The following is a 22,389-nucleotide window of genomic DNA, read 5'->3' on the forward strand; positions in this document are numbered from 1 at the left end:
CCAAGTACTTGGGCCATCATCCACTGCCTTCTCTGGGACATTAGCAGGAAGCTGAATTGGTAGTGTAGCAGCTGGGACTCAATCCAGCAGACACAGCAGGTGTTGGCTTAACTGGCTGTGCCACAATGCCGGCCCTAAATTATTTTCATTTTATGGCTGCCTTACCCTACATATAAAAACCTGCAAACATCCTGTGCAAGTCCTAAAGTGGAAGGTAAAATATGATCATCCTGTCAAAATTTTAAACAGAGTAACACCAATATTTCTACAAATAAGGCTTAGAGTTTTAGCATTGCAGTTGAAATTCCACAGCTAATGCTCACGACATAAATATATTCATTAATCTATTTGCAGCTGACACCATCCTCAGCAAAACCAAAGTCTTAGTACACCTAGAATGACCCCCTATTTGAACCCAAATTGTCAGAAGCAGGCCTGCGCGAGAAGCGCTGCGCATGCGCGCTCCTTCAGGCTGTTTGCGAGCCTGCGTGTTCCCGACAATGGCGGCTGCGTCCGGTTCAGTTGGCCTTCCGCGGTGTCTGGTGTCGCCGGCTGGGAGGCACAGCGCCTCTCTGATCTTCCTGCACGGTTCAGGTGGATTGCAATTTTCCATCGTGATTTTCTGCAGCGTAGGCAGTATCCTCCCCTGGGTTAGCACAGTTTTCTTTCCCGTGGAGGCAGCTCCGGGAGAGGGTGGCTCTCCGCTCTGCAGCCCGGGGCCGCGGACTTCCCGGCAGGATTACTCAGTTGCCCCGATCTTCCTGTCGTCTTCTTTCTACACTTCCCTCCCGCCCTGAGCCTCGCGGCTCTCAGCCCGCTCTCCATCCGCAAGGTCCTTTCCCGTGCCATCCTTACCACTCCCGTCCCAGCTCCCCGCGTTCGAACTGGGAGTTAGGAAGGTGAGTCTTCTGCTCATGAGAGTGACTTATTCAGGACTTCCCAGAGCCAGCTACTAGAGGGTTTTCCGCCGCTGTGGGTTTTTTCCACTGCTCGCTTGCGCCAGCCTCCAGGCGCACGTGGACCATCGCAGTCATGATTCACTGAGACACTGCGAGTATTAGCAGAGCATCTACTTGCCCCGTGCCTTTGTCTTGCCCACCCACACACTCCTCGCTTTCTCTCTGACATTAAGCCTCCAAGGCACAGCACCAGGTCAGCTCTGAATTCTCTGGGCGGGTATTCTGCCTTCCCTAACTTGATTTCCTATGGCGTTTCTTACTCTCATCCTAATTACTTAGGGCTTTCTTACCCCCACTGGATTGTCAGTCCTCCACAATAAGGACCCTTGAATCTTGTTTTATTCCTTGCATGCCCAGTGCTTGGCCCAGGGTAAGTCCCCAGGAGATGTTTTTTGTTTGGTTTTTCTTCTTCTTCTTCTCTTTCTTTCTCTCTCTCTCTCTCTCTCTCTCTCTCTCTCTTTCTTTCTTTCTTTCTTTCTTTCTTTCTTTCTTTCTTTCTTTCTTTCATGCAGCAAGTGTCTTCTTTCTTTCTTTCAGAAATGAAATGCAGCAAGTGTCCTCAGGGGGCCTACCTACATTTAAAAACCAAAACAATTAGTTTGAGGCAGCAGTGCTTGGGAGATCACAAGACGGTGCAAGGTTCAGGCCAAGTGAAGACTCCTCGGGTTTTTCAGTGATCTTTGATCTGAGACCCATAGGGGCTGATGATTGGGTAATGGAGGGGATTGGAAAGGTGCAGGGCAGAGAACTGGATGTGAGCAGTTGCTAGAGTTTTGAAAATGGGGCCAGATGGGTGCAGCAGTTTGCCCAGGTCACTTGGCTATTACTGTGAGTAGTGGTGGAGAAATTGGGGACTTGAATCTTAATCTTTCTTTGACTCCAAAATTAGTACTCCGGTAGGATAAGGTGGCGAGTTAGGGAAGAAAAAGGCCTGTGGGTTTTCTGATGAAATATATTTGGAAGGTGAAGTGTCCAGAATTGTCAGCGGTGCTTGCATCTGCTGGAGATTGGTAGCACTGTTTAGCTAGGACCATAGGATGTACACTTTTAAGTGCCCTGAATTTTCTGAATACTGTAAATACAGCTAATTAATAAATAAGCTAATTCTCACTTCTTAGAAATAATTCCCAGTATTTTAACAAGAATTCATACATTTTGTTCTTTTTCCCCTGGACCACTTTATTTAAAATAAGGATCCATTCTCTTCAGTGTTAAATTACTGATAATGTTATAGCCTGTAATGACATATCTCTGGTTTTTTTTTTTTTTTTTTTTTTTTTTGACAGGCAGAGTGGACAGTGAGAGAGAGAGAAAGAAAGGTCTTCCTTTGCCGTTGGTTCATCCTCCAATGGCCGCCGCGGCCGGCACGCTGTGGCCGTCGCGCCGCGGCCGTCGCGCCGCGCTGATCCGAAGGCAGGAGCCAGGTACTTATCCTGGTCTCCCATGGGGTGTAGGGCCCAAGGACTTGGGCCATCCTCCACTGCACACCCTGGCCACATCAGAGAGCTGGCCTGGAAGAGGGGCAACCGGGACAGAATCTGGCGCCCTGACCGGGACTAGAACCCCGTGTGCCGGCGCCGCTAGGCAGAGGATTAGCCTAGTGAGCCACAGCGCTGGATGACATATCTCTGAAACCCAGAGTCATGCATTATATATAAACATTCCCCTTTGTACTTTGGACAAAGAATTTACCCAAATAATTTTGCCAAGTATGGAAGTACAATGTGGTTTCCATATATTTAAATCTTTACTGAAGTAAATGAAGCTTTTATTGAGAATAGGTCTTTATTATTCAAGGTAGAGGCTAATGATTTTATTTCAGATTTTATGATATGTGTGGTTAGAGGAAATGTTTGGCTTTTGGTTAATCCAAAGAGGAGCAAACCAAGTTTAAGAATGTTATCATACTATTGGACTAAACTGCCTAAAAATGAACATTGTGAATGGATGGATAGTTGTTTTTTTGTAACATTAGTATTTTTAAGACTGGAAAAGTATGTTTAGGGACATTGTGTTTTTTAAAGAAATCTTAAAAGCTTGAGATCTTTTCTAGGATGTAACAGCCTCTAAAAAATATATGGGGGTGTAAAATATAGAAAGCCAGCTTCATTTGAGCCTTTCCTAATGGAAATACTAAAGAAATAACTTATTTTAGGAAGATAAAAATAAATGATAGTTCAATTAGCTTTTTCAGTCTCAGATTAATTTGTGCTGTTTTTTGTTCCCATAGGATGCTATAGTTCTTGTTTCAATGGTAGTCATCATACTTATCACCTCAAATGTCTGTGTTCTAGTCTAAATTATAAGGATCACAAAAGCCAAACCCTATGTATCTAATTTATGGCTTTTTCCCCCCATACAATATGTCTCAATGAGCTGACTTAGTTGTCACTTGTAAAGTCACTGGTAATGTCAGTTGCTAAATTTAGCAGACTTTTCAATCTTCTTGTTTGAATTGTTTTCTTCCTACCGCTATTTTTTCCCTCTGGTTTCTTTTGCAAACTCATCCTCCTCCTGTACTTGGACATTCACAATGGGGTTCCTCAAAATTTAGATTTAGGTCTACTCTTCCTACTCTACATTTTTCTCCCCAGACTAAACTGCGTGTAAACCTGAAGAGTCTTTTTTATACTGTTGACACAAATGTGTCTCTTCATTGTAGGCCTCCTTTGAGCTCTAGACCTGTTTATCCAACTGCCTGATAGACATTCATTCTTTTTTTTTTCAAAAAACATTTTTGTTTTTAAATTTATTTGACAGAGTTAGACAGTGAGAGAGAGAGAGAGAGAGAGAGAAGGGTCTTCCTTCCATTGGTTCACCCCCCAAATGGCCACTATGGCAGGTGCTGCGCTGATCCAAAGCCAGAAGCCACCTGCTTCTTCCTGGGCTCCCATGCGGGTACAGAGGCCCAAGCACTTGGGCCATCCTCCACTGCACTCCTGGGCCACATCAGAGAGCTGGACTGGAAGAGGAGCAACCGAGACGAGAACCTGGCGCCCATATGGGATGCCGGTGCCACAGGCGGAGGATTAAACTAGTGAGCCAAGGCGCTGGCCCCAGGACATTCATTCTTTAACCCATTCATTCAGGAAATACATCATGTGACTACCCGTGCACATGGCACTGTTCTACAGCACAGACCACTGAACAAAACAAACAAAGTCTGAGCTCTCATGAAGCTTATAATCTAATAGAGGAAATAAATAATAATAGTAGAGTATAGTGAGTTCAATGAGAAAAAAAGTGGATAAGGGGGACAGAAAGTATGAGGGTGTTACGGTTTTAAATAGGGTGATCAGAATGTACCTCAGTGTGATGATAACAGTGAAGCAGCTAGACTTGAGTGCGTGTAATCATGTGGATGTTGGGTTTGACTATTCCAGACAAGGAAAAAGTTGAGACAAAGGCCCCATGATGAATTCCTGACACTTCAGGGGAAGTAGTAAGGCTCGTGTGCCTGGAGTCAGGAGAGCAAAAGATGGTATTCTAGATGGTATTGGCATCTGTGTTGTGTGCGGTGGGGTTCATCATGCTTTTTCTTTACTGGATCAAATAGTGTTTCAGGCTTTGTGGGCCACATCAGGTCTTTTTCCCCTCTTCTTTTTTGTGGCATAATTAAAAATGCAAAATCTTTAATTAGCTTATATTCCTTGAAGATATTGGCTGGATTTGTGTCCTTCCCTCTGGCTGGCCATGCTTTGTTCAACCAACTCCTGGCATAAGACCTTGTATCTATTATATTGTATAGACTTGTTTTTCCTACCTTGTATTTCCTACCTTGGTGTATAATACTATTGTTCAACCAGGTGCTCTGACCAAAATCGTAAAGGTCATTCTTGAAATCTTTTACCATTGCCCCCTCATATATTACCAGTCCCTATTAATTTTACCTCCTAAATATCTCCATTATCAGTTTCTGTGTATACTGCTATCCCCTTAGTCTATGCGTCAGTCACCTAAACGGTAGTGTTGTAACTGAACTCCCCACACCTATATTTGTCCCCCTAAAATTACAGCCTCCAGAGTGATCCTTTAGAATCATGCCACCTTTTTGTAAAAGGTACTCATGACTTCCCCATGGTCTTGGGATTTGTCAGGTTCTTAGTTTTTCCAACCTCATGTTACAGTCAGCGTTCCTCTCATTCTCTGCTTTTCAGTTCTCAGATGTCACACTTATGTCTCCTGTCTAGGGTCTTAAACACTTGCCTCTTCACTGTCTGAGATGCTTTTTCTGTCTGCACTTCACTTGTCACCTTCCTGCAGATTTTAGTTCAGACCATGCAACAACCATATATTAAGATACCTAGTTTGTATCAGTTCTATTCCTAGCAGTAGATGAACAAATAGCTCAGTGGATAAAACAAAATGAACCTTGCTGTGTGGAGCAGATATTCTAGTGAAGTTATCCCTGACTAACTAGTAGGTCAATTCTGAACATAGTAAACCCCTCTGCACCCAGTGTTTCATGTTGGCAGTGGTTACATTTATAATTTGTATTTATTTTTGTGATTATTTGATGGCTACTCCTCATAATAGGATACACACTTAGTGGGAGTAAGGACTCTATCCACTCCTCACCTCCCCAACTCCCCATCCTACCCCCGCCCTGCACATCACTGCCTCTCAGGTAGTATCTGGTGGAATTGATTTCTAATGATTGATTAAAAAATTAAGATGTGAACTCTAAAATTTCCTCTTCTACATAGAATGGGCCTATATTTCCTTCCCCTTTTTGAATGCACATACACATACAGCAATCCTTGCATGAATTTTGGTTATTTTAAACCATGGAATATATGATCACTGTTTCAGATCATGTTATCAAAGTTAAATTCTATTTCATTCAAGTTAAAAATGAAAGACTTCATATCCTTTTGGAAAGGTTGTTCCTGTTTGAAACCAATAAAAATGTATTAAGTTGCTCCAACTAAAAAATTCAGTATGATCACTTTGGAACTTAGTTCTTTTTAGAGTAAGCTAAGACATGATAGTGTTAAAAATCAGAGATACAAAAATTTATTTTTAGAAAAATCAATTTTGTTCCTGCTATACCCATGAAGTAAATGAGTAAACCTAAAACTCAAGCTTAAACAAGTCCTTTAAGGTGTTCAGTGGTAAAGCAAGGAGTAAAGTAATCCAAGCTATTAATGCCTGATCAATTCATATCAGTGTCTATTCAGTTATGTTTATGTATAAATATTTTCTTATCTCTTATTCCAGCATCTGTGTGACATGATACTTACAGACTGCTTTTAATGTGTTATATTAATAAAATGGTTATTTTACTTTAGACTTTGTCATTCAACAGGTGATTCTGGACTAGGACTGAGAACATGGATCAAACAAGTTTTAAATCAAGATTTAACATTCCAGCACATAAAAATTATTTATCCAACAGCTCCTAGCAGGTATGTAGTAATTTATCTCACTGCTCAGTATGACTCTGTGGCATAAAATGTATATAAATAGATGCCAACTAAAGGGTCTTTAAGCTTACTTCTTAAATTAGGATACATTTTTTTCCAGAACATGTTCTTTATTTTGCATTTGTACTTTTGGGAGTTTTGTCAGGTGAGTAATTCCCTTCTCTAAAACACTCCTGAAACTGTGAATTGAAACTGACCAAGATGTACCTACTGGACTGTATGTACTCTGGCATTTCAGATTGTCATCTTTAAGACTCCTCTCTTTCCCTAATTCACCCTTCAAGGAAACTCAAGAACTTCAGTGAGTCTAATCTTTGTAATGATTTAGCCAAGGCAAAGATTGTAATCTCTGGAGAAGCATTTTATAACATTCTTTCTGCATTCAGAAAGATTATTTAGAAATAATGTTATGCTTTTTGAGTTGGCAGAACAAAATAGGAATATGAAATTGACTACCTAGTAAATCATCAGGTTAGATAACCTGTGTGCTTGACACAGTTCACAATAATATTATAGTGTTGAAGTCAGATTTCTTTTTATAAATATTAAATTAGCCTCTGCATAGTTTTTTATTCTGAATGTTTGCTTTTAATATGTTTGCAAATTTTTTGTGTGTATGAAATTATGTACCCAACCTGTTTTCTCATTGTTTATTCTTGATCTGAACTTATTAAGTCTACTTGTGTACTTATGCAAATACTTGGCTTGATTTTTTTCATTAATTTAGTATTAATTAGTAATAGAACCAGTATTTCAAGGACATTTTTGTATTTACTAATAAGGCTTTATTTACCTCAGCTGATAGAAATGAAAGAGCTTGAACACATAAATGATGAGTCAAGATTCAAAAAAAGTTATTTTAGTATAATTAACTTTGGTCATACAGATAAAAGACCTGCTGACCAAGAGGTTATTTTTTGTTATATAAGTTGAACACCTTTGAAAATGTCAGAAGTGCTTGTCACTTGTTTTTAGGATGGGCAAATTTAGGAAGGAAAAAGGTAATGATATTTGTGTGGATATAAGAAAGATAAATGCATTTCAGCTTAAATATAAATGCAGTCTGATGATTTGTAGGGAAGACATTTCAAAACATGATTATGGGATTTAATACATTTCATCATTATTTCATATTTTATCACCAATTGCAATATGAATTCTTGACCAATGTTTTTCAAACCTTATGCTGGAAATATTTGAGTCCAGAAGTCTCCAGATGCACTAAGCATTATTTGTGATGCTTTTGTGATTTAGCATAGTATCACTGAAATGATGCACTGAATTCATAGTAACTTTCTGTTGTATGTTTTCATGATTAGTAGTTATTTGGACAGATCATCATTGTTTTAGACCACACTGACCAACAGGAATATAATAAAAACTACATATATAAATTTAAATTTCCTTGGCATCATATTAAGAAAAAGGAAAAAAAAGGTAATATTAATATCTTTTATTTAACTCAATATTTCCAAAATAATCATGTGTAATTAAAATGATATTTTGCTTTCTTTTACTCATACCAAATCTTTGAAACCTTGTGTACATTTTACATCCATAGCACATCTCAATTTGGATGCTAAATTAATTAAACTTAAACATAGTGACATTAACATTTGGTTCTCTTGCTGTAGTAGCTGCATTTTAAATGCTGTACTACCATACGTGTCTAGGGTTTACCACTTTGGACAGTAGTTTTAGACCTTAGAAAGGAGTTTCTATATCAGCATGTTCAGAAGTAATGTTATAGACCAATTCATCATTTTTACCTCAGTAGAATACTCATTTGTTCAAGTTTTTACTTTTAGTTAGAAATTATAAAACATTTCCAAGCTTTTATGTTAAATATTAAATTATCTAATTGCAATAGAAAATAAAATAGCATAAACAAATTTGGAAACAAACCTAGTTAACTATTCTTAACATAGAAAAGGAAGCTCAATTTGTGGGAGCAAAACTGGGGATGTGCTGGAGTGAAGGCTCTTCGCTGGGAGCATTTAGGCTGCTGTGTTAGAAAAAGGAATAGACAGCTTTGGCTAGTCCTATGAGGCAGTCAGGTCAGTGATGAGAGATAGTACTGAGCATACTGTATTGTAATTAGCTGTATTTTCTCTACCTTAAATATATGTATTCCTTGCTCTCTACCTTATTTATATATCATGCTCACTGCTGGATCCTAACGGACACTTAGGGATATAATATTCCTAAGCACTTAACATAGAATCTAACAAAGTTAGTTAGTTACATTTTAATTTTAGAATAATTTTTGCTGATGTGTTTCCTTTTTTTAAGATTTATTTTATTTATTTGAAAGACAGAGTTACTGGGCAGAGCAGGGAGTGTGGAGAGAGTGATCCTCCATTCACTTTTCATTCCCCAAACGGCCACAATGGCTGCACCAGGAACAGGCCAAAACCAGGAGACAGCAATTCTATACGTGTCTCCCACATGGGTGGCAGGGAATCTTCTGCTGCTTTCCCATTAGCAGGGATCTGTATCAAAAGTGGAGCAGCCAGGACTCAAACTGGAGCTCATATGGAATGCTGACATCATAAGTGACAGCTCTACTTGCTGTGCCACAACACCAGCCCACTACGTGAGCTTTTAAAAGCGTGTTTTTGGGGGTAAAAAACAGAAATGTAGGTACTAAGGGACGGTAGTTATTCATCCTTAGACTTCAACAGTAATAGTTTTAATGCAGTTTGGGCACAGCTTTCTTGGCTTGGCTTTGCTTGGTTTTGCCTCATTTGGGAGCATAAACATCTCTGCTGCCTTCCATCTATTCGTATTACAACAGTGTTTCTTGAGCTGCTAATAGGAAGACTCCTGTATCATCTACCTTGTTTATGATATTCAGATAACACCAGAAGGAGACAAGTGGTACATGCTGTCCTTAACTGTCACCACTTAATGTAATTAATATGTTATAAAAGTAAACTTTAACAATCTTTTAAAATGTGCACCAGGGTTTCTTCCTTCAACATTTTACTGCACACTGTCTTAACCATTAGACCAAATGTTTGCCCTTTGCTGCACACTACTTGATATAGTCCAGATTTCTAGTACTGTGTGTGTCTCCAGTTTTTTCTTTCATCACCTTAAGGTTTTCTGTACTGTATGCATTTCATTGACTATCCATCTGTGTTACTCCCACAAGGATATCTGAGGATAACATCTGGATTTTTAAATCTTTGCAGTGATGTCATTTAATTAGTATGCACCGTTAATGACCTATTCATTAAGCAGTTTTGTCCTATAATTTATCTAAAATATCCCATCATTGAAGTATAGCTTTTCCCAAGCCAAATATTTATGGATATAAGTATCTATAACAAACCTTTCGACTTCTTAGGGGTAATTTTTACGACTTTCAGTGAACTGTAGAAGCTTTAAACTATATAAAGAGAGGTCCGTTTATCTCCCCTACCTTATGTTATAGTTGTCACAGTGTTTCATTTGCTTATGTTGAAAACTCCACCCACATGTTAAAGAACGGAAGACGAGAACAATAATCTATTGTACTTAACTCAGTTGTAGTCTATTACAGCATATTGTGTCTTGATTAAATTGTGAATTACCAATTTGGCTATGTAGTATTCCTTTCCTCCTCAACTGTATTTAATACAGTTTTTAATCAGCTAAGAGGCCAGCACCACAGCTCACTTGGCTAATCCCCCACCTGCGGCGCCAGCACCGGCACCCCAGGTTCTAGTCCCGGTTGGGGCGCTGGATTCTGTCCCGGTTGCTCCTCTTCCAGTCCAGTTCTCTGATGCGGCCCGGGAAGGCAGTGGAGGATGGCCCAAGTGTTTGGGCCCCTGTACCCACATGGGAGACCAGGAGGAAGCACCTGGCTCCTGGGTTCGGATCAGCGCAGCGCGCCGGCTGTAGCGGCCAATTGAGGGGTGAACCAACGGAAGAAAGACCTTTCTCTCTGTCTCTCTCTCTCACTGTCTAACTCTGCCTGTGAAAAAAAAATAAAGTAAAAAAATAAATAAAATAAAATACTCAGCTAAGAAGGGACATAATAAGTAAAAGCAATTAGTTTGCTTTGTTAATTTAGGTGGAAAATATTACTTTATTTTTCCTCATTATGTTAATTTGAATACTTTAATTAAAGTACCCATATTTGTGACATATTTGAGCTGTACCTACAATTAGAAGTTTTCATAATTTGGGCTTAATCTTAGAATTTTCATTTTTTCACAAAATATAACAATTTTTAACAAGCCTTTTATAATTTGTATGATACAGTTTCTCTTAGTATTTTTAAAATAGTCTAAAAGTAGTAAGATTTTAATGGTGCTTCTACTTTTCACTTCATTATTTTTCCACATAAAGATCATGCTTACATTTTTGTTAAATACATATTGTAAAATAAATGTAGGCACTTTTTATTTATGGGAAGTAAACAATGGATTAATCTTTACTCCAACACTTAGGATTCCTGTCTAATGCATGGTGTTAGATGATCACTGTCCTGACATCAGTAGATGTACCCAACAAGTACACTACTAAGAAGTCCTACTGAAAAATAGCTAAGCTGAAGAAATAGTTTATTTCTTTGGCAAGTATGTTAAATAGTGTGTTTAAATACCTGTTAATAGGTAAAAACCTTTTTCTTAGAAATCTTTTTTTAGGTTCAACTAAAGAAAAATTTGGGCATATTTTTAGAAGTTGCAGTATAGATTTTGTAAGAGTTAAAATCAAAAGATATGGAAACTGACATTTAACTCATCAGTTAACACATCTGTGTCCCTCATCAGAGAGCCTGGGTTCTGTTCCCAACTCTGACTGCTGACTTCAGCTTCCTGCTAATGCAGACCCTCAAGTAATTGGGATTCTGCCCCCCAACATGGGAAACCAGAATTGTGATCCTGGCTCCTGGCTTCAGCCTTGCCCTTCCTCAGCTGTTGCGGTAATTTGGGGAGTAAAACAGTAGAGGGAAGTTGTCCCTATATCTTTTTCTCTCTCCACCTGTCTTTTTTTGTCTATTTCTAAGCCTCTCAAAAGATTATTTTATATAAAATCAAATTAAGTTAAAATATTCAAATTAAATCAAAATATTCAAAGCACATATAAAATAACTTTAGGCATTCAGCTATTTCTAAGTGATACAAATTACTTGCAAGTGACACAAACAATTATTGGCATTTGTCATGAAGAAAATCTTTACTTAATATCTACTGTATATCAAGTTTTGGTCTTGGCCTTGAGGCTATTATTGCAGAAAATGTAGAATCCGTGCTCTCAGAGTACTCACATAGAGATGGAAAATAAAAGAAAATTTAAACATTATAATTTCAGATAGTGACAGATGGTATCTAGGGAGGGCAGTGGAATGGAGAGGATCTATGTGTGTTACAGGGTGGAGGGGAGGCAAACATCCTGTGGGAGAGTCAGAGACTCCTCTGAGAAAGTGACATTTAAGCTGAGACCCGAATGATCAGAGGGAGCCCAGCATGCAGAAAGATGGTGAAGAGCATTCCAGGTAGGGGCACGATCAGGTACGGTTCCCTTGGCTCAATCATGAGCTTGTGTTGTTGGAAGAGAAGAAATAGGAAGTGTACCTGGAACTTGAAAAATGCTCAGGGAAGTGAGATGAAATGAGAACAAGAAGCCAGACAAGCCAGATCATCCTAAAGGTTATGAATCACCTTTGATTTTATGACTTTAAGGGAATACAGATCAAAACAGAACTTGGTGTCAATCTGATACCATTTCTTAAATAACCTTGGACAATTTATTCTAGCTTAATAACTTACCAATGTGTAATGGGCTCATTGATTGATTGATTGATTTAGGAGTCACACAGATGTTCTTTGCTGAGCATATTTATTTATTGTGGTAATGTCTGAGCAGTTTTATACCAGCTAATAAAGTGATTTATTTGTGGATGGAGGTGAATGAGTATAACATATGTGCCAGGTTTTTTTTTTAGCTATTTTAAAAACAATCTTTCATGCTTTATTTAAAGGTTATTCTAACATATTTGGAGAGTTATGTGTTCTTGATTATGTTTTTTAGCAAAAAGAAAAAACTTTAAAATTATTCTTTGATTAAATTTTTGATTATTCCCTTTGAAAGAAAATTTTCTTAGAGACCTGAGAAAATACAAAGCTACTGTATTAGTAAAATACTTGCACTGGGGTTCTACCTCTATGGAGCATCTATATCTAAATAATTAAAGCATTGTCGAAGAAAAAAAGTTACAGGAATATCATTTTTTCCATTAATGGATGAGTTCCCAGAATGATTCACATTTTAGCCTATGATATCATCCTTATTTAAGTGCTTAGACAGACAAATAGCAGAGAAAAATGGAAAGGGATGTAGAAATAACTCAAAAGGGTAACAGCCTAATTTGAACTTTATAGTGAGTGCTGTATATTCAGTTTTGACTTAGAAATTTACATGTTTTTAGGGGCAATTGGAATACAGATTGGTATTTCATTTTGTCTGACAGTGACTATGTGGATAGCACCAGCTTTCATTTCGAGTGCTTTAAGAAAGTTAATGCTAAGAAGGGATTCTGAGAGGTAAAAGGCTTGAATGCTTTCCGCCTTCTTTCCCTTTCTGATTCCAATTGTCTCTACTTTTTAAGGCAGTTGGCTTCTGGGATAAGGAGGCTTATGTGAGCAAGGCAGAGTTTGGGCTTTGGGTGGCAGTGAGGTGGTAGCAGAGAGCTGGTGCAAGGTTTTGTCTTTTCTGCTGCAGTTGAGATCCTGGGTGGAGGACAACGCAGGAGAAGTGCTAAAAGCTTACACTGTACAACTCTGTCCTCCTGTCACAGATGTCATAAAATGTTAATTCTCAGACAATAAGACGGTATTGGTTTAAACTCGGAAAGGATTTTTTAGATTTGAAAGTATTTTAAAGTTTACCAAATGTTTTGATTACTTTATTGGATAAAGAAAGAATAATGGATGCCTAAGAATAGGTGGACAGTTGTGAAAAAAATAGACTAATGGTGATTACGGTAAGGATAGTGGGCCTTTCCTTGCACAACTTCAGAAGATGCTGCAAAACCGCCGTGAGATGGTCAAATGAAATCAACTGATAAAGTAGTGGGACACAGTGGAGCCTTTTGCAACCCAGCTCCTTCCTCTGAATGGCAAAACATGGAAAATTGTTTGAGTGACTCTTTTCTTGATTTTTCTCCAAAGATAGTAAAGAGCAAGTACCACTGTAGATGCGTTGAAGAGAAGTCAGTTCATTACATGGTATAGGTCTTAGGTATTAGCACTTAATTTTCTCACAGAACTCAGGTGAAGAGAGAATAGATAAAGTAGACCTATAATGTTAAATAAATGACCAAGATGGAGTTTCACCTTTTCTCTGTTCTTTCCTTCTGTTCAAAACAGTTGATTATTCATATGGTATAAAATTAATATGAACTCTTAGGTCACCCTTTATTTGAAATAAGTTCTCCCACATTTCAAGATTTAAAAGTAAAGAATAGAATAAAAATCTTAGTAGAAAATCTGGATTCTGTGGATTGGGAAAAGCTTCTTAAATAAATCAGGAAATCTGAATATTTAATTTTTAAAAAGAGTATCAAACGTGAAGTCTTTGATCAAAATGAGAATCTGAAATATATCCTCTTAGTATCAACATTCAAACATAAATTTGGAAAAATAAACTTGAGATGCAGATGACAAATATTTAACAGTAATAAAGAGTGCTATTCTAAACCAAAACTTTTTTAAAAATCCAATAGAAAAAGAACTGCAAGTAGCATCAATCCACAGTTCCAGTTATGTGAAATTTTTAAGTATATACATCTCTTTTTGTTAATAGAAATGCTTGTGGTTAACTGGCAAGTGTATAGGAATTGCTCACCAAGAGGTATGATGGAGTTTTCTGAGGAAAGCTAGTATTTTTTTATCATTATGTAAATGTGGCTGCACTCCAAAAAGTATTTGAAATGTGTACTAAAAGTGTATACTTTTCTGTGTGTAATACCTCAGTAAAGTTCATTTTTAAACTTCAATAGGTTCCTTTAAATGATAATTTTTTAAAAAAGATTTATTCAAGAGGAAGATACACAGAGATCTTCCATTAGCTGGTTCACTCCCCACATGGCTGCAATGGCCAGGGCTGGGCCAGGCTGAAGCCAGGAGCCAGGAGTTTCATCTGAGTCTCCCACATGAATGCAGGGGCCCAAATACTTGAGCCATCATCCTCTGCCACATTAGCACATTAGCAGGGAGCAGGATTGGACGTGGAACAGCTGGGACATGAACCAGTCCCAAATGGGATGCTGATGTTGCAGGAGGCAGCTTAACAACACTGGCCTCAAATGGTAACATTTTAAAGTATGTTAACACAGTTACCTTTATTGTGAAAAGGTGAATTTTTACAACCTTTACAGAAGCTACTTTGAAGCATCTATTAAGACAGAAGTTATAGCTTTCACCCCAGTGGGCTGAACAGAGTTGGACTCTGTTCCATACCCCAGTGTAGGTATGGCCATTTGGACTAGCAGTTGAGCTGCTGGTTGGAACACCCACATCCCATAATGGAATGCCTGGGTTCAAATCCTGTCTCCATCTCAGCATTCCACTTTCTGCTAGTGTGTACCCTGGGAGGCAGAGGGTGATGGCTCAAGTGGTTGGGCCTCTGCCACTCATGTGGGAGATTGGGATTGACCAGTTCCTGTCTTCAGTTGGTTGTGGATCTTTGGGAAGTGAATCAGCAAATAGGAGCTCACCCTGGCTGTCTGTCTCAGTACTTATTAAGTAAAATAAATAGACACATACATACATATATACATATATACCCCTAGTACATGAAAACATGTCTGCATATATGTTTAATGAATCATTTCTCTTAGTGGCCAAAACCTGGGTACCAAATGAATGCCAATTGTTAGGGGAATGGCCTATTAAATTGCAGAATATATTTATCATAGAGCAGAAGATAACCATGTGAAAGGATGATCAGAACTTTATCAAATGGAAGGATTTCCATGATGTATTTTTTAAAAAAAATAACTATGAAGCACATCAAAAAGCAAATAAGTTTTGAAAACCTAATAAAGAGCTCTAGAATGTATCCTGTAAGACAAATATCATGTGTTTTCCTGATTTGTGGTAGCTAACAGAGTACAAAAAATGTAATTCTTTTAAATGATAGGAGCAAAATTGACAGTTTGAGAATTGATTATTGTTTACAGCTCTTGTCTCTACTTTTGAAGAACAATGTATTTTCTTTATTACTATTTGTTGAATTCTTCACTTAGTAGAGGGTTAAGCTTATGATTAAAAATAAACTGAAAGTATATCATTATAAAAATTAAAAGAAAAAATAAGAAAGGAAGGTAGGAGTGTGAGAGTGTGAATTCATGGTAGGGTAGAAGGCATCACTATGGTTATAAATCTATATATATGAAATACATGATATATGTTCACTTTATATAAATATTTTTTTTAAATTGAAGGCTATATTTCTACATCATTGACCAGGCACTTAGTGTGAAGGACAGATGTGTGGGAAAGAGGAATGGAGAGATAAGCAAAAAATAAGATTTATATGGATAACATTAAAACCATATATATAGGGGTTGGCACTGTGGCAATAGCCGGAAAAGCCATCGTCTGCAGTGATGGCATCCCGTATGGGTGCTGGTTTGAGACCCAGCTGCTTCACTTCCTATCCAGCTCTCTGCTATGGCCTGGGAAAGCAGTACAAGATGGCCCAAGTCCTTGGGCCCCTGCACCCACGTGGGAGACCTGGAAGAAGCTCCTGGCTTTAGGCCAGCCATTGTGGCCATTTGGGGAGTAAACCAGTGGATGGAAGATCTCTCTGCCTCTGCCTCTGCCTCTCTGTAACTCTGCCTTTCAAATAAATAAATGTTAAAAAAAACTGCATATATATATATATATATATATAATATGTGTATTATATATAATAGACAGACAGACAGATAGGGCATAGCAGGTTAGAGTGCTTTGGATTGCATACTTACTTCACTTCTGATTGAACTTCTTACTAATGTACCTGGGAGGCAGCAGATGATTGCTGAAATACTTGGGTTCCTGCCAGCCATGTAAGAAACCTAGAGTTCCTGGTTCCTGGCTTCAGCTTGGCCCAGTCCAGCCTCAAGTACTGTGGGCATTTAGGGAGTAAACTGTTGGATACAAGATTGATGTCTGGGCCGGCGACGAGGCTCACTAGGCTAATCCTCCACCTGTGGTGCCGGCACCCTGGGTTCTAGTATCGGCTGGGGCGCCGGATTCTGTCCCGGTTGCCCCTCTTCCAGTTCAGCTCTCTGCTGTGGCCGGGGAAGGCAGTGGAGGATGGCCGAAGTGCTTGGGCCTAGCACAGGCGTGGAGACCAGGAGGAAGCACCTGGCTCCTGGCTTCGGATCGGCACAGTGTGCCGGCCGTAGCTGCCATCGGGGGGGGGGGGGGTGAACCAACGGAAGGAAGACCTTTCTCTCTGTCTCTCTCTCACTGTCTAACTCTGCCTGTCAAAAAAAAAAAAAAAAAAAAAAAAAGAAAGAAAAAAGATTGATGTCTGTCTGTCTGTCTCTCTGTCCACCTCTTTGTATCTCTAATAAGACATTATGTATGACTCTATATATATAGACACTCCATATTTGTAAAAATTATTTGTATCTTCATGAATTGTGGAAAGTGTTACAATTTTGGGGGTAGGCCCCGTGGTGCAGTAGGTTAATCCTCCACCTATGGGGCCGGCATCCCATATGGGTGCCAGTTCTAGTCCCTGCTGCTCTTCTTCCAATCCAGCTCTCTGCTGTGGTCCCAGGAAAGCAGTGGAGGATGGCCCAAGTGCTTGAGCCCTGCACCCACATGGGACAGCAGGAGGAAGCACCTGGCTCCTGGCTCCTGGCTTTGGATCGGCACAGCTCTAGATGTTGCGGCCATTTGGGGAATGAGCCAATGGAGGGAAGACCTTTCTCTCTGTCTCTTCCTCTCACTGTCTATAACTCTACCTCTCAAATAAATAAATAAAATCTTTTAACAAATTTTAAAAAAGAAATTGTTACATTTTTTATATAGCGTCTCTGGGATTTTCATCATGTACATCCAAATTTTAGAAATGGTGTTGCAAAGTAATGTTTAGCTCATGATTCTATTTGAGTAAATAAACAGAAGATCCTCTGTATATGAATTTTTCTTCAGTTTGAGTCATAGTACCTTTCTTGCTTCCAAGTTTCTTTCAGCTTCACTGAGAAACTTTCCAGAAATAATCCTCATGACTCGCAGGCTCCTAATGTTGGTGTCCATTTGTTTTGGAGCGGCATGATCAATACAGAATGGAAGGAGGAAGAAGGGTTGGAGTATGGGCAGGAGGGAGGGTAGGGTGGGAAGTATCACTGTGTTCCTGAGTCTGTATGTATGGAAATACATGAAACTTAGAAAAATAAAATTTTTTAAAAAGCAAAAAAGAAAAAATTCTCCTGTAGTTCTGTTCTTTTCAACACCATCTATTGGTCCTAAAGATTACATGCTTCCCCGGGGCAGAGAGAATAGAATATTGCTACCTCCTAGCATTTGCTAAAGTTCCAGAGAAGGTACAAGAAAACAGTCATATCTCAACAGCCTTTTAGCCTTCTAGTTTTTGTCCAATCTAGCTGTACATTTTATACTTTTTCTTGACTGAGTTTGGAGAGTGACACCTACAATAGCATCTGAGATGGCAAAATACTAGAGGTACTGGTGAAGGGAGAATCCTGCACCTGTAGTCATCAAAAGGAAAAGTTAATTACTTGTCAGTGGTTTAGATTGCTTCCAAATAATAGTGGCTGTGTTTTCTAAGGCACTCTTGCACATAACTTTTGCAGCATTCTGTGAGGAGAAAACAGGGATTGCCATGTGATAAGCTGTATCTTTTGTCAAACTTTCTTTTCCCTTATCTATGGAAAACTGTTGTTTTTATTTATCTAATATGAGGGGACTTCAGAAACCTTGTGGAAAACACAATTAAATGATAAGTTTACTTTTGTGCAAAAATTTTGCAATCCATGGATTGGTTTTTCACAATACACATTTTACAAGAACTTACAATTTTTATAAATTTTTAGTTTTGTTTATTTATTTTCATTTCATGTGAAAGAGAGCAAGAGAGAGAGACACACACAAGAGATTGTCATCCACTGGTTCACTCCCCAAATGCCAGCAGCGGTGGCTGGGCCAGGCTGAAGCCAGGATCCAGGAGCTCAGCCAGTTCTCCCAAATGGGTAGCAGTCATCTGCTGCTCCCAGGCATGTGAGTAGGAAGCTGGATCAGAAGTGTAACTGAGACTCCATCCCAGGCATTCTACCAGATCTGTGGGCCATATAAGGCCTACAAAAATAATTTTATCTGGCACCGCCAAGTCAACCCCAGGTGGAACTTAAAATCTAGTAGATCTATTGCAGCCTAATTTTTGAGTTGATAATTTTGTATGGCCTGTGAATGATGTTACAACTATCCAAATGGCTCTTGTTAGAAGAAAAGGTTCCCTACCCCTGTTAGGGGATGCAAGCATCCCAAGTGGTGGCTGTAACCCCTTGTGCCACATGCCCACCCCATATCCTCCATGAACTTCCTAAAGACCCCTAAAATGCATTGATTTGTGTTTGTGTGTATAAAACAGAGCATTCCAGAGTATGACTGTATAATAAATGGGTTAGGATAACAGTGGCACTCTATCTCACTTCTTAAAAGATAGAGTTTATATATATAAAGATGTTAAACTAGCTTTAGTAAACATGAATTGAGTCAGTGTAAGTATAAGAAAGTTAACACAGTATGCTTGGGAGTCTGTTTAATATGAATTATTTATAAAACTTGGAAAAATTAAAATCATTCTTTCAAAACATTAATCTTTTATAGATTTTAAACTCATCATCTTTTTCTTTCCTGTGTTTTGGTTTCAAACAGGCCATATACTCCTTTGAATGGAAGCATCTCTAATGTATGGTTTGACAGATTTAAAATATCTAATGACTGCCCAGAACACATAGAATCAATTGATATAATGTGTAAAGTGCTGTCTGGTTTGATTGATGAGGAAGTAAAGAGTGGCATCAAAAAAAACAGGATATTAATAGGTAAGACCTAAATTGGTGTTTTTTTTCACTTTTGTCTAATTCTATAGGAGACATTATTAAAAGCATTTGTATGTCATTCAACACATTCATAGTTTTATATGTAAATGTTAATGTATTTTGGATTTCAAAGATATTAGAATAATGTCTTATACAACTATAATTGATTTTGAGTAACAATATTGTGAAAACTTCATGGCAGTTAAATTTTTCTTTGCAGTTTAATTTTAATTGATATTATACCTTTTAGCTTGTTAAACATTGTTTTTTAATTATCTTAACTCTTAGAAGTTTTTTTTTAAGTTTTTTTTGAGGAAAGGTCTTTTTTTAATTTTTATTTTTGACAAGCAGAGTTAGACAGTGAGAGAGAGAGAGACAGAGAGAAAGGTCTTCCTTCTGTTGGTTCGCCAATCTGGTGCCCCAACCGGGACTAGAACCCAGGGTGCTGACGCTGCAGGTGGAGGATTAGCCAAGTGAGCCATGGTGCCAGCCAACTCTTAGAGAGTTTAAAATACTATTGCCATGATTCAAATAGAGTAAGTGCACAGTCAAAATATGCTGAACAATTCATGAAAATTAAACTTGTTAGTTAATATTACAAAATTAAGATATTTATGTATTTTTGTTAAATGTGTCTTTAGCCTTGTTCCCAAAGGAGTATACCATAGCTTTATATAAGCTCTATTTTCTACTTAATAGCCTTTTCTTTTTCTGTGCTCACTAAATACATAACCTAACAAATCCTTTGTCTCTAATGTATACAAAACTGATTTAAGGTGTATAGAGTGTGAGTGCTGTAGAACGTACTTTGGTGAAACAGTTTTCTTTTGAAATATTACTATTTAATTTATAATGAGTTACATTTGTTGACAGAATTGTAAAGCAAGCATTTACATCACGTTCTAAATTATTTTAAAATATATGTTAAAATTCTCTATAGAAAGTATTTGTATGAATCAGTAAACTTCCTTTGTGTTTACTGGAGTGCTGGATTCTGTCCATTAATTTATGAGAGACAACATGATCTATTGGGTATTCATTCTATACTGCATTGGGTTCACTTTCCACTTCTGTTATTTAAAAATAGTGTGACCTCCTGTCCAGCAATAAAACTTCCGGGGGCCTTAGTATCCTCATCTATGTGCCACTCTGTATTTCTTTCTGTGTCTAGCTTGAGAAAGAATATAGGGAAAAGATGCCCAACTCAGTCTTTGGCACTATGAAACAGAGATAGAATTCAAAATATGTGAATAAATCAGAGAATTCATCATTTATTCTTTAGCAAATAATGTTTAAATCCTCACTGTTTGTCAGAAGTATTTGAGATCCCCAAAGGGATACACAGATAAATAAAACCGGATTCGTCTTCAAATTTCCTATGACCTAGAATGGCCCAAGAGGTTGAAGTAAAAATAATAACTGTAATCCAACCAGCTGTGATGGATCCCCTGACATTTGGACTAATAGCTCTTCCAAGGAAATTGTTGCTTTTATTTGTTTTTATTTCCCAGGAGCCATTGCAATGCCTGGCACAGAGCATATGCCCAGGAAATCCACAATTAATGTTATGATTTGATCAATAAATCTGTTAATTGTATATTAAATATATGACATCTGTTCCCTTTATATAAATGAAAAAATTCATATAAGTAAAAAAGCAGTAGGTCAGCTAGGAAATGGCCGGTTTTAGACTTCTGTCATCAGCACTGCACCATGCTCTTCAGTCTCTCAGTCTGGTTCTCAGGGTCAACCAGGTGCTGTCCAGTCAGATACCCAACTAGGGTCCACACAGAGGAAAACAAAGAGCAGCACTCTTCCTGCTTCTATTTATCATTCATGGCGTTCCCTATACCTCGATTTCTGTAGTGCAATAGTTTAAATGATTGTAATGTGTACATTTCAAATGTCACCACCATTCATCTGTGAAACTCTTCTCCATTAGTCCCAAATGCATATGACCTATTCTTCTGAATTCACTTGGTTCTTTGTTATTTAAGTCACTAAATTTATTGATCATATTCCTCCTCCTCCCTTTGCTAATTTTCTTTAAATTTTTTTTTAAATTTTTTATATATTTTTCTTTAAATTTTTTTCTTTAAATTTCTTTAAATTTTTCCAATGACATCCTTTCAATTTACTTTATAATCACAAGCTTAATCTTCCACTAAATAAAGAATTCAACAAGTAGTAAATAGAAAGACCGCTGTTCCTGTATATAGAAAAGGGCTATAAATAATAATCAGATTTCAAGGTGTCGATTTAATTAGTACACACTACATACCTAATCTCTAAGGTGGGAATATTAACACAGTCCTTTCCTGGGAGATGGTGCTTGTAAACAATATGATGTATTCTAGACACTCAATGAATATTTTCTTCAGCCCTCCTATTCTTAGTTCTGTGGGCATAACTTACCTCTCTTGAGTAGCTTATGGATTTTCCCCTCTCTAGAACTTAGATGAATATTCAAATAGATTTTTAATTGGTTTTTTGACTTTCCTCCTTTTTTACATTTAATTATTTGACTTATCTGGAATTTTAATTTCTATCACATTTTAACTTATTAAGATTAAAGTGCCATTAACTACATTTTAATGCAGGGATTCAATGGGAAATCAAAGAAAAAATACATTTGAGATTCAAACAATTTTTATTAAACACATATACTCACTCAAACACATGTATTCAGAGCCCAGAGTTAGGAGAAAGATTATGTTATTCAAAAATTAATTATATGGGCTGGTATTTTGGCATTTGGTAAAGCTGCCATCTGCAACGCAGACATCCCATAAGGGCACAGGTTTGTGTTCTGGCTGCTCCACTTCCAATATAGTTCTCTGCTAATGGCCGGAGAAAGGCAATGGAAAATGGCCCAAGTGTTTGGGCCCTTGCCACCCAGTTGGGTAGACCTAGATGAAGTCCCTGGTTCCTGGATAGGACCTGGCCA

At 38.0% G+C, this 22,389-nt stretch overlaps 1 protein-coding gene across 2 annotated transcripts in view; it reads left to right on the forward strand.

Moving 5' to 3' along the window:
* Positions 1-478: 478 nt before the first annotated feature.
* Positions 479-22,389, forward strand: part of LYPLAL1 (lysophospholipase like 1) — a 31,932-nt gene continuing 10,021 nt past the window's right edge. Inside the window, exons 1-3 of one of the 2 annotated variants that reach the window (XM_089312208.1) lie at positions 479-899; positions 6,268-6,367; positions 19,276-19,445. In XM_089312208.1, coding sequence (XP_089168334.1) covers positions 19,373-19,445 — 73 coding nt within the window. In that variant the 5' untranslated portion in view covers positions 479-899; positions 6,268-6,367; positions 19,276-19,372. The remainder of the gene's footprint in view (positions 900-6,267; positions 6,368-19,275; positions 19,446-22,389) is intronic. The other variant, XM_089312207.1, reaches the window with a different exon arrangement.

The sequence above is a fragment of the Oryctolagus cuniculus genome, chromosome 13 (genome assembly GCF_051225735.1).
Source record: "Oryctolagus cuniculus isolate XC-2025 breed Fujian yellow rabbit chromosome 13, ASM5122573v1, whole genome shotgun sequence".
Lineage (NCBI taxonomy): Eukaryota > Metazoa > Chordata > Mammalia > Lagomorpha > Leporidae > Oryctolagus > Oryctolagus cuniculus.